This window comes from Sinocyclocheilus grahami, unplaced genomic scaffold (genome assembly GCF_001515645.1).
Source record: "Sinocyclocheilus grahami isolate Dianchi unplaced genomic scaffold, SAMN03320097.WGS_v1.1 scaffold680.1, whole genome shotgun sequence".
Lineage (NCBI taxonomy): Eukaryota > Metazoa > Chordata > Actinopteri > Cypriniformes > Cyprinidae > Sinocyclocheilus > Sinocyclocheilus grahami.
In genome coordinates, this window is record NW_015505859.1 from 945,020 (window position 1) to 957,287 (window position 12,268).

The 12,268-nt window shown below is 38.3% G+C and overlaps 1 protein-coding gene across 1 annotated transcript in view; it reads right to left on the reverse strand.

Moving 5' to 3' along the window:
• The window catches only part of LOC107559270 (GDNF family receptor alpha-4-like), a 25,192-nt gene extending 16,278 nt beyond the window's left edge, over positions 1-8,914 (reverse strand). Inside the window, exon 1 of the mRNA XM_016243022.1 lies at positions 8,369-8,914. Within this exon, the coding sequence (XP_016098508.1) occupies positions 8,369-8,411 (43 nt within the window). The 5' untranslated portion in view covers positions 8,412-8,914. The remainder of the gene's footprint in view (positions 1-8,368) is intronic.
• Between the last annotated feature and the right edge of the window lie 3,354 nt (positions 8,915-12,268).

The following is a 12,268-nucleotide window of genomic DNA, read 5'->3' on the forward strand; positions in this document are numbered from 1 at the left end:
TGTATTTATTGTGTGTGTGTGTGTGTGTGTGTGTGTGTGTGTGTGTGTGTGTGTGTGTGTGTGTGTGTGTGTGTGTGTGTATGTTTATGTGGTTTATGAGGACATTTTCAGTGTCCCCGTAATTCAAAAGGCTTATAAATAATTCAGAATGAGTTTTTTTGAAAATCTAAAAATGCAGAAAGTTTCCTGTGAGGGGTAAGTTTAGGGGTAGGGTTGGTGTTGGGCAATAGAAAATACGGTTTGTACAGTATAAAAACCATTACGCCTATGGAGAGTTCCCGTAAACCATAAAAACAAACCTGTGTGTGTGTGTGTGTGTGTATAATCATGTTTAATAAGTTATCTTTTGTGGACTAGGGTGGAAGAACACTTTGTTTCCCAGAATGCATTGCACATCTTACATTTCTTTGAATTGCTATTCAGTCATTTCTATTTCCTGTCTTTGTCTTTAAATTCCAAATCAACTTCCTGTGGGACGTGGCCAATTCAATTTGATGAATTGAAATGGAGCCACAACAGTCCTGAAGTTTGATGAAAACAGTCATAAATCCCGTTTCCACCGCAGGAACTTTCCCCAGGTACTGGGGACTTTGGGGGCGGGGGTACTCGGTGTGTTTCCACCACAGGAACCAGGATCTAAATAAAGCTCTGGGTAAAAATTTGCCCCTCAGACAGTCCCTGCTTGCGAGGTAGTACTTTCAGAGATTATTACTATAGCCTTCTAGTGGCTTTGGTACTTTTTCAAAGGTCCGGAACTTTCGGGGGTGGGACTTGGGCGCTGAACATGCTGATTGGTTGAGTTCACGCAGCATTTGGATTGGTTGACTCTACGCAGCATTGTATTTCAACCACCATTTTTAAACGTCTGTTGCGGTGCGGTGCGGTGCGGTGCTGGTGCAGTGCCGGGGATGAAATCCAGCGGGAACTGGAAACAGTGACAAAAAAAATTATGATTGTCCGTCACTTAGTATGACGTTATCGTTGTTCGACATTAGCGCCCCCTCCTGGACTGGGAGGTGCAGTCGCACGCAGTCCTTCCTCACCAGACTATTTGTCTAATATTCATGCTACTTTGGAAACACAGACAGCAACAGGTCTGGGACAAATTGTTCCAGGTAATTTCGGTGGAAATGCAGCTATATTGGCCAAAATATTTAAAAAGAGAATGCACACAGAAAGTGCAGGGAATATGTAGAACTTTGTGAATGAGTTTTCTGCTCAATTCTGATTCCCTGTGGACCTGGCTATGACACATTACAGTTTGTGGATCTGTTTCACTATAATACATACCAGTTATAATATCTGATTCTGCATTCTAGATGCATAGAAAACATTTTGACAGTGACCGTGTAAAAATGAAGATCAAAGTCCCTTAACTTGCACTCAAGGGCAGAATTGATAATGTGTAAAATTATTTAAAAGAGACCTCTTCTCTGAAGGGAATTTCCTGTCTTGCTATTGCAGGAGGACTGATAACTTAAACGAGCAGAAAATCGTCATTCACCAACTTCATACATCAAGAGTTTCAAACCAAATCCTTGACAACAGACACTTTGTGCTTTGTGTCCATTCTCAGGCTCAATCCTAACAGACGTCATCAACTCCAGAGACCCTCGCCATCAGCCAGGTCTCAGGGTGACCTGCGGGGAAACTGTGACAGGGCTGTGTAATTTCATGGCTACGTTTGCTGTTTTTCATTAAGTAGCGACAGAAAAAGCTGTGCACGCCTATAGAAGCATGAGACATGTGTTCTTGTATTTCTCCCCCCCCTGACCCCCATCCCCCTTTGTGTCTGTTTTCCTTCGCAGCGGCAGGGGCAGTAATTGCGCTAGGCCTCATTTTAAAGCGTGTGGTGATTGAGAACCCACAGCTGCGGCCGGCATTCTAAGCGTTGGTCATGGCTTAGGACTCCGCTACCACAAAATGGCACCTCCTTCCACGGCTCACACAGTGATGATCCATGCGTGAAAGACCATCTACTGCGGCGGCCGAAGTTAAACGGACAAGTAAACACACTTTGATGTCGCACATATTTGACAAACAGTTCAATATTGAGATGTTACGTGCTAGTTTGAATTTAAAGACAGGTGTTTGATCTGCCACTGTTTTCAGTTTTCTTCTTAAAGGTGAAGCGTGTCATTGCTGCGCCTCTAGTGGCACCAAACAGAATTGCATAATTTATGTCTGTTTTCAAACAGGTTTTCCATCTGCCCTCAGATAGCCCCGCTCTAAATTTAGAGTCAATGCTGCTGTATTGGATACTTTATAGCTCAGCAGACCAAAGTTTTACACTTTTCCATCAACCACTGAAAGTCTTGACATTGCATATTAAGCTTAGATACAAGAAACTATTTTAACATCATGAAAATGACATTGCAAATTCCTAGTGACTAATACGAAAAGAAAGACAGTTAAAGACAGTTAAAGCAGTTTCAGCTTTTTTTGGTTTGTTTTGTTTGTTTGTTTTAGCTACTAACTGACTAATGTTAATTTTAGTTGTATTATTATTAATACAAATAAAAATCATTTATTTGAATGAATGAATCATACATTTTAATTAATAAATAATTAATATCAATGAAATTAACTAAAACTTAAACTAGTTAAGTAAAATTAAAACCATAAAAAACATATTTGTTACTTGAAATAAACGTTAACTGAATCAAAATAAAATATTTTTTAAAAATCAGCTAGCAACATAACTCATTTCCATTTAGTTAAACGTGATGTACTAAAATTTGTAAAGCTGGAAAAAAAAAAAAATATATATATATATATATATATATATATATATATAGACACTAAAAAATAACTAATCAAAATGACAAAAACACAACAAAATTACTTCAAACATTAAAAGGATAATGGAAAATTAAAAACTCATTCAAAACATTAAAAACTATAATAATATCTCAATTATACTAAAATAACACGGATGAATATTTATGTTAATATTTATTAATATCTATTTTATTCATATTTTTGTTAATTTTATTTTATCAATATTTTATTATTTTTAGCTGTATACATTAGATACATAATTATAAATATGACTAAAAATGTTTTAAAAAATGGCAACAATAACTAGGGCTGTTTTATTTTAGTGGTTAATTATAATACAATTTAATCATAATACAGAATTTTTGTGAGTCCGCAGTCAGCACAGCACCAGCTGTTACTACAGATAAACAGAACACAATGGAATAGAACAGGTTTTCAAGATATGTTTTTAAAAGCTCATGACATTCGATGCTGAAAAACAGCGAGACATAATGCAACAACATATGACAAAACAATTAAAAAAATAGTTCCAAAATATATCTTGGGTGGAAAGGCCCTTAAGTCTATATCGGACACAATAACAAAGTGTTACACTTGCGTTCAATGATATGGATATATAACAAAGAATATACTGACTTTCTGTCTATTCAATGTTTTACACAATAATATCTTTAAATTATCCACATTTGCTTTTCTGAGCAAATACATGTGATAATTGTGACTAATTAATCATAATTAATAATGCAATTAATTCAACTAATTTATAATTATTTTGATTTAAAACTGCATTGTATAATTGTAAATGATATTGTACGGATTAACTTATATTAAATATGTTTATTTACTATTAAAATAATAAATACAACTATCTAAAATATCTCATATTTTTGTGTCTTCCCTTTTTAGACAACAGGGAATGATTCAGAGAACGACGAGTACACAGAGGAGTTGAAAAGTGAGCGATGGAGTGAGAAAGAAACAGAAATAAAGAAAGTAATGACAGAATGACAGACAGCAGACGCCTCACAATAGGAAACCGTCTCAGTGTGGAGGCTGATGGCAATCAAACACATGCTGGCCGGGTATTACGAGATTTGTGTGTGTGCGTGCACTAAAATCACATTTAGCAAGTGACAGTGAAACACACACACACACACACACACACACCTTGAGGCTTTAAGTCTCATGCACACACTGAGAGAGAACGACAGACACAGTTTCTGCAGTGAAGCTCAGCTGTACAAGGGAGTGAAAGAAATAAAGAGGTGAGTGAAATAGAGAAAGACCGTACGAGCGCGTACTGTAAATCTAAGTATCCTTGTGTGACCGTATTTATGGCAGGCGACAGCAAACCGGCTCCAGCTGTCAATATTTGCGGGTCTAACGTGATTAACTAATCAATGCGTACAGCGGTCTGAACCTCTGTGGTAAACCGAGCACTACTATATCAAGACACATATCAAGAAAACATCTCTTCTGTTGATCTACACAAAACTGAAGAATCCATCAGCTAAATTACAGCATGCTGCATCTCAGGACCTAAACCAACAATTTAGACAAATTACTCAACAAAAACATACACAAACAAACCCTCCATTTAAAACAGTGAATGACTGGTTTTCAGCAAGGATGACAAATGTCAAGGAACAAAAAAGAAGCCATTGACACTGTATTTAAGGATCTTTCTGACAGTAAATACGCTCATATTTGCTGTATAGACTTCCACTGTTAGTTGCTGCATTGAGGGTTTTGTCAAATGTGGGTCAGAGCGCCGTATCTATTCACTACTGGTGACACGTCACATCAAAGCATGGCGGCGATATTAAAAGAACCGGGTCGGATGGGCCCGTCTGATTGACAGTGAGGAGAAACGGAAGACAATCCGAAAGCCCCGGGAGGAAGGAGTTCACTGCAGGGACGTGATGCTGAGACGGTCCTCGTCGCTAAATCACAGCGCTCAGTGCTTTTAATGAAAATTGGCTACAACATCATCATAAAAGCCATGTGCAAGTGGAGCTCACGCACACACATGCTCACACATGCTCTTTCTGATTCTGTCGCTTGGCTTGAATCTTCCAGTCGAGGCGAGAGAGTCCAACACCATCTGCCGTCACCGTGTTTGCCTTTCCAAATCCTGGTTATCAACAAAACACACACGACCCTGAAAAGACCCTAAACATCCCCTCATATGTGAAGAATACATGCCCGGAGGGAAGATTACCTTTTTGTTAGCTAATCCCGTGTGGTTTATTGAACCTGTGTTCTTACGATTCCTCTTTGATTTGCTAAAAATGGTCATGTAATTAGGCTGTCCCTGGGTATGTCCTTGGCTGGGATGCATCTGAGTCCATGATGGCATATTTTTCTCCATGCAATTAGTATATGAGCTGACAAAGCCTGAATCACCTGTGTGTATTAAAGCATCCCAAAACATTTCTTAAGTTGTGCAGCTCATGCTTTTTGCAAAAGCAAAAATGAGGAAGAAACCATTAGACTACAAAATTTATTTTCATACTCAGTATTTATGACTTGTTTTACTGTATCCGAGAAGCAAACTTGCTTAAGGTATTAAGTCTGAAAAAAAACGCGAGTTTATACTTTAAACAAGAAAAAAATATCTGCCACTGGGGTAAGAAAAATAACTATGCTGAAAACCTCATTTGGTGCTCCCAGTAAAATGACCGGCCTTTTAAAAATGGATTTATCACCAAATCTTGAATTTGATCTTTTTGTCAACCTGTTTTCTTTCAATTAGCACAGGATTTGTATTTATCTTTGGAACTGACTGGTTGTAGGCCTCATTGATTTGAGCTTATGCACATCAGTTTTTGAATGAAAAAAAAAATTATTTGTGGATAATTTTGGTAGTGTTCACTCAAAAACTGAGGTGCATGAGGTCAGATCAATGAGCCCTATGATCAATCAGATCCAAAAAGAAATACGAAATGTGCTAAATGAACGAAAACAAGTTTGAATCCAATATTTGGTGGGAATATTGCATAATGAGAGATTACCAGATAATTTGTTGTAGGGCAGTGATTTTTAATCGAGAAACACCACAACTGTAAAAAGTACAACAATTATCACATTTGGGGGGGGGGGGGTTAATACCCATGTGTGAACAATGTCAGTAAGTTTTAGTCCAATGCGATAACATCTATAGCACAAGAAAACGAAAATATCTCGGTGTCAAAATGACCAGAACAAAACATGAGGGTTAAGCACAAAATCGCTTCATTTGGATACATTTTTCAGAAAACGATCATTTTTATTTTGCTTCTCAAGTTAGTGTATCATAATTTGAGAATGTTTAGATATTTTACTGAAAAACAAGATTAAAATGCTCTTTTTTTTTGCAGTGAATATGCCAGGCATGTTTTTCCCAGACCTGTCAGCATCTGTCGCTGCCAAATTAATTAAAGCTGCCAAAGTCCAGAGTTGTGCACACATACCTTTTCTCAAACACACCTGGGCACGTGGCTGGCACGTATTCGCACATGCGCACCTGCCCAAAGGCCGTCAATCTTCGACTTGGTATGTTTGTACACATCTTTCCACTTCAGGTCACCTCTTAAAAACGTATTCAAGCATGCGAATCTTTATGCAAATGCACTGTGGAAATTAAATCTTTTTGCCACTTGATATCCATCAGGGGGTCCCTTTGCATTTCATGTGGCTGATATACGACCCGGCCCCCGGGGATGCACACAGCACGAGTAGCACATCAAATCTGCAATCATTAACACAGCTAATAAATAAACCTGTCGATCAGCGCGCGCATTACAGCGTGTTCTCGTGGCACCAGGGTGCAACAAACACCACTCATGATGATGAATGTCACTTGGGCTACAATACACTCTCACAAGACACTTGTGAGATATTGCACCCTGTCGTCCCAGGTGGGGAAAGAAAGCCAGATCCCTCAAATGTTGGTTGCTTTGCTACGGGAACACCATGGAGCTGCCCTTTACCAGCCTAATCTGTCTCTGTTTATGTGTGTGTGTGTGTGTGTGTGTGTGTGTTTCTGCCATCACATAATTAGGATAATATTGACTGTGACAGATGTCTCATAACATACTGTTATTTGTTGACGGAATTATATTTTTAGACCTTGCCTGCACAGATTATGCTGTTGTGATTCAAAGGTGTAAAGAAAATAAACACAGGGCTGTAAAGTACATCTAATTGGCTGAAAATCTCAGTGTTGTGTTGGACTATTAAAAGTACTGCGTATGAATGAAATATAATTATCTATTGTTCAAAGCATGAGGATGATCTCAAGACTCAGACTAAAAGAGGGTTTTCTTAAAAGTCTTTTTCTTGTTTGTAAACATCTTACAGTAAGTGATATTAATAGCTAAGCTCGTTTAAGCTCTATATGTTGGTTTTACAACATAAAGGGTTCTGCTATTGTTACAAGCCGCATATAAAGATTAGCTGGTGCTATTTGGGAGTGTACAGTGTTTGTTGCACAGATATGTGAAGGAGTGACAGACACATCTGTTCTGCTCAGTGTACAGCACTCTAGAAAATGAAACCCTTTCTATTGTTTCAGCACAAGCACATGGCACAGCGGTCACCCTAAAACACACCTGTGCAATAAGTTTCCATGCAATTGCAATTTAATCACTGCTCTTCTGGCTTTTACAAATGGTCTCAATCCAAAGGTATGCACTATATGTGACATATACAATATAATGCATGCACAATGTGTATAATACATTTAATACACAGCATATTGTGTGCAACCGGTAAAATTTGTTGTGTAAGATGAACTCTCCATGATATATCTAATTTCTTCTCACTTGGTCTATTTGTCTGTAATATATATGGTGTATTGTGTAAATCTTGTTTATAATGTAGACTTTTCTAATCTTTCTATATGTATTATGTTTCACTCTACTGTACACTGTGTCTGGCTGTTAACGTAACCCAATTTCCCCACACGGGATCAATAAAGTATCTATCTATCTATATATCTATCTTCATATTTATCTATCTTTTCCCTCAGACAATCCTTCCCTTTACAATACCATGGTTTTACTGTAGTAATAGTCTCGTTTAGTTTGCATTCACCACCAAAGAGCCATTCATAAAAAAAATATATCTATCTATGTCTGTCTGTCTGTCTATTTATCTATCTGCCAATCTGTCTATCTCTTTTCTTTTAGAAAATTTAAAATACCATGGTTTTACTATAGTAATAGTTGTATTTAGTCTGCCTTCATAACCAAAGAGCCATTCATAGAAAAAAAGTCTATGAATATTAGTCTGTCTATCTAATATTCATTAGTCTGTCTATCTAGTGATTGCATAGTCTGTCTATCTGTCTATCTGTCTATCTATCTATCTATCACTTTACGTTATATTGTATATTTAAATATAATTAATCACAATAGCTATACTAGCAAATTGCCTTTGCAGGTAGCTCTACAGTTACATATTGTGCACGTTGTTCATGAACTTATGTAAATGTGCAGTGTAAATACTTATGTATTTATGTAAATATACTGCATAAATACTGTCATGTAAAGTGTGACCCTAATGTGTCAAAATAAGTCATGGAGGCTGTTTCTAAGAGTCTTACCCTTAATGACGAACAGATTTAGAAGTATTCCCAGAAGGATCATGTCGACTGCTGCTGGATGCGCTCGGCTGAACGGTGATGCTGCTGGGTAATCTCGGGGAAGCGCGTCTGGAACCCCCGGATCGGTCCGACTCAGTCCGAGCCACTACATCCATACAAGAGGACCACCGTCCGACTGATGGAAATCTCCAAAACGACGTGTCCGAAAATCAATTCCAACTACCAACTTGTGCGATATAAGTAGCTTTCTAATGCGTAAGAGGTGTACGAAGAGCAGAGCAATGATTTCATACAACAAACAAGGGGGAAATTACAAACTGCTACATGCAGCAGATGTCCGTTATACTCACGATCGGAGTCTTCTAAAATAATAATCCTCGAATCAAACGCGTACCACCATGATAGAAGCGTAACCAAAGGCGCGCGTCAGATGTGCCAGTGTGCGCATTAGTGCGCATCAGTTTAATATATGTGAGCGCGACCACAGATGCTTGATTCCTGCTGTCCCACAGCACAATGTGCTCAATCCGGTCCTCAAACTCAGCGGCGAATTTTACATGCATCTGCCTGCCTGTGATTGGCTCGGGCTTTCTCAGGCGCATCCATGCAAAATCCCTGACCAGCCTTCTGGAGAGCTGGGTCGGTGCTCCTATAGGCTAGAGAAATTCAGCCTGCTCTGCAAGTATCCAAGTTTGCAAGTGATTCTTCCAGCAATAGTGAAATTTTACGGCGATTAAAAAGTGAGGTAGACAAGTCAGACAAAAAACTGTGCACTCTAAAAATAAATGTTGAAAAAGGTCCTTTTTAGGATCCCATCGCACAGTAGTTTTTAAACATAAGTTTATCAAGAAATAAATAACTATTTTAGGCTGCATGATTTTTTGAGAGAAAAAAAGTTATTTATTTCAAATTAGAGGTTCTTCTGATTAGCATATTTGCCAAATTTATGAAGATTCTTCTATGGTGGTTTTTGTTCTGCTGGGGAAATTTAGGTGTGTAAAGGCCCATTCACACCAAGAATGATATAGTCCACACCAATGGACGATATTGTTCTGTTTACTGTAAACGCTGGCTGCAGTTTTGTCGTCTGTAGCTTTAAATGTTTGAGCTACAGTAGGATGTAGACTGATTGGCTATCAATGTTTTTATCATTCATCAGCTGGAATAAATCGTTCTAAAAGTGAATCCAACTATATGGTTTCTCTGTGCTGTTGTTATTTTGGTGTGGACTCTGCCATTCTTTTAAGTTTTAAACAATATCTTTATCATTATCGTCCTTGGTTTTAGCATGCATTAGGAGGATATTTCATGAAAATGTTCAGGTATTAAACTCCATTGCTGTGTGCAGACCTATTCCTGTTCAATCTGACCCATATAAACCAATGTATTTGGGTTCATTTAATTATATTAAATAATACTGAATAAACCCAGCTAATCTGGATTTTGTTTTTAAGATCACCCACAAAACAATATTTAACAGCGCTGCGAAACAGAAATATGGGAAGAGGCGAGACTTCATTGAGAGAGTTCACAGGGTATTCTGTTTCAGTTTGTTTACAAAACTCCATACTGAGAAATACCAACAGGGCAATGAACTGTCCGGACCGTGGATACTATGAACACAACACTGTTAGAACTTTAGATTCTGAAGTTTAGTTGGCAGGACAACACAGAGATGTACCAAGGCTGTATTTCTGTTCCAATTTCAGGATTTGCGAATGAAACTTTAATGAGAATTTGATTTGTCCAAGTGGTCTGACTTGGTCCAACAACTGGGTCTATAATCAGGAGGCTTATGTAGATACGCATTCGGCTGATTACCGCAGTGCAACAGCCTGCACGGTCATCTCTCTCTGTCTCTGTGTGTGTGTGTGCGTGAGTGGTTTGCTGAGCGGACAATCATGGCCATTTAACTAATCAGAGCAAATGCCATAAAAAGCCATTGCCCTGATGATGTCACAGCTCTGGACGTCACTTTGAGTGCATCCATCTGGCTGGGCTTTTTAGCAGCCGGAGAACCACGCTTCACTTTTTCTTTTGTCCTCTCTCATTTTCACGCAATCTGGCCACTCTTTTTGGCCTCTTTTCAAATGCAAGATGCTGTATTATCACCCTTTTTCAAAGATCAGATGTAACTAGATTTTGACACTTGAGTGGCGCTTGCCCGTGCAAAACTCACCACAGTGTTGCAGTGTTGGCGAAGCTTCTTTGAAACTGTAGCTTGTCAAGTTATAACCTAAAAACAATTGGCAGTAAAACTGCGACCAAGATGTATCTTGGGGGGGGGGGGGGGGGGGGTTGTTAGCTGCACTAAAAGCTACAAGAAAAAGTATCTAAATACATTATAATTTATAATTTAATCAGAGACATATTCTTCCTGGGGTTTTAAATGAACAATCGCAATTAGGGTTACACTTTTTCACATTTTAATGGGTAACTGTATATTAAATCAAATATACATTCTAATTTATATAAGAGTTGAAAATTTAGTAAAGGGAGTTGAAGTGGTTATTTTGTTCATTTGCCATCGAATGACCCAATTCACTAGAATAATTCTGACTTTCCAACTCTACATAATTAGGAGAAGGCGAACCAAGTCATTAAAATGAACCCAACTTCCAACACAACAACCATTTAGAAATTAATCTGACTTTCCATCTCTACAAATGAAGGAGAGGACCATTTAGGACGAACTGACTCATTAGAATGAATTGGACTTTCCACTGCAGCATATAGGACCATTTACGACGAACCGATTCACTTGAAAGAATCGGACATTCTAATGCTACATATGAGAGATTGGGTCATTTAGGACAAGTCGATTCACTTGAAAGAATCGTACTTTCCAACACTATGAGGACCATTTAGGTGACTGTTTTTTACTTCTCTTAACAGACAGCATCAATGAAGTGTTGGTCACGCTACGCTGCAAATCATTCGCTACTGGAAAAGCTATATTATGACCAGTGTTGGGGAAAGTTACTATTAAAAGTAATGCATTACAATATTGCGTTACTCCATAAAAAAGGTAACTTATTACGTTACTTAGTTACTTTTTGTGGAAAGTAATGAGTTATGTTACTTTTGCATCTTGTAAATTAAAAAGTAATGCGTTACTTTACTAGTTACTTGAAAAAAGTAATCTGATTACGTAGCTCGCGTTACTTGTAATGCGTTACCTCCAACACTGATTATGACAATAATTTAATTGCCTACTGAGCAATAAACATTGCTACTTTTAATTAGCCACACCAGGGCATTGCTGAGGTTTTTTGCGTGATTGCTAGTGTGCTTGCTTACTGGTGTGAGTCAAAAGAGCGTGTCAAAAGTTATTCAATGCATTGTCCATTTTATCCATTTTACTAAACATACATTTATGTTTTACCTTCCCTCAGTTCCACACTGTTTTACACTTTTCTTTCTTGAATTTTCTTCCCTCGATCAACACAAAGATCTTTCCATTCGTCTGTCCTTTCTCGCTCTCTCTTTCTCCTCCTCTCCACTCATCCCTCGCTTAGCTCATCATTGCTTTACGATAGCTGTGACCTTTTCAGTGGCACTCCACTATCAGACTCTTATCTCACTGCCAGTGTAGCCGAGCGGTCATTTATGAGGTCACTTCACAGAAGTGGACATTAGCGATAATGTACTTCCAGTGACTCAGGTGTCACACTAAAGCGAAGGCAAGCGCGCGCACACGCACCCACTTTTGCCCGGCATATAATCATCCAGTGCTCTGTGTACATGACAGAGATGTGGACGTCATAACAAATTAAAATGTCCGTAGGTGGAAGGAATATTTTGCTTGATGAGAGAAGAGAAAAAAAGACAATATATTTTCTTCAGAGTATTACAAACGCGCACATGCACACACAATTTCTCGATCCCACTCGGTTTGTA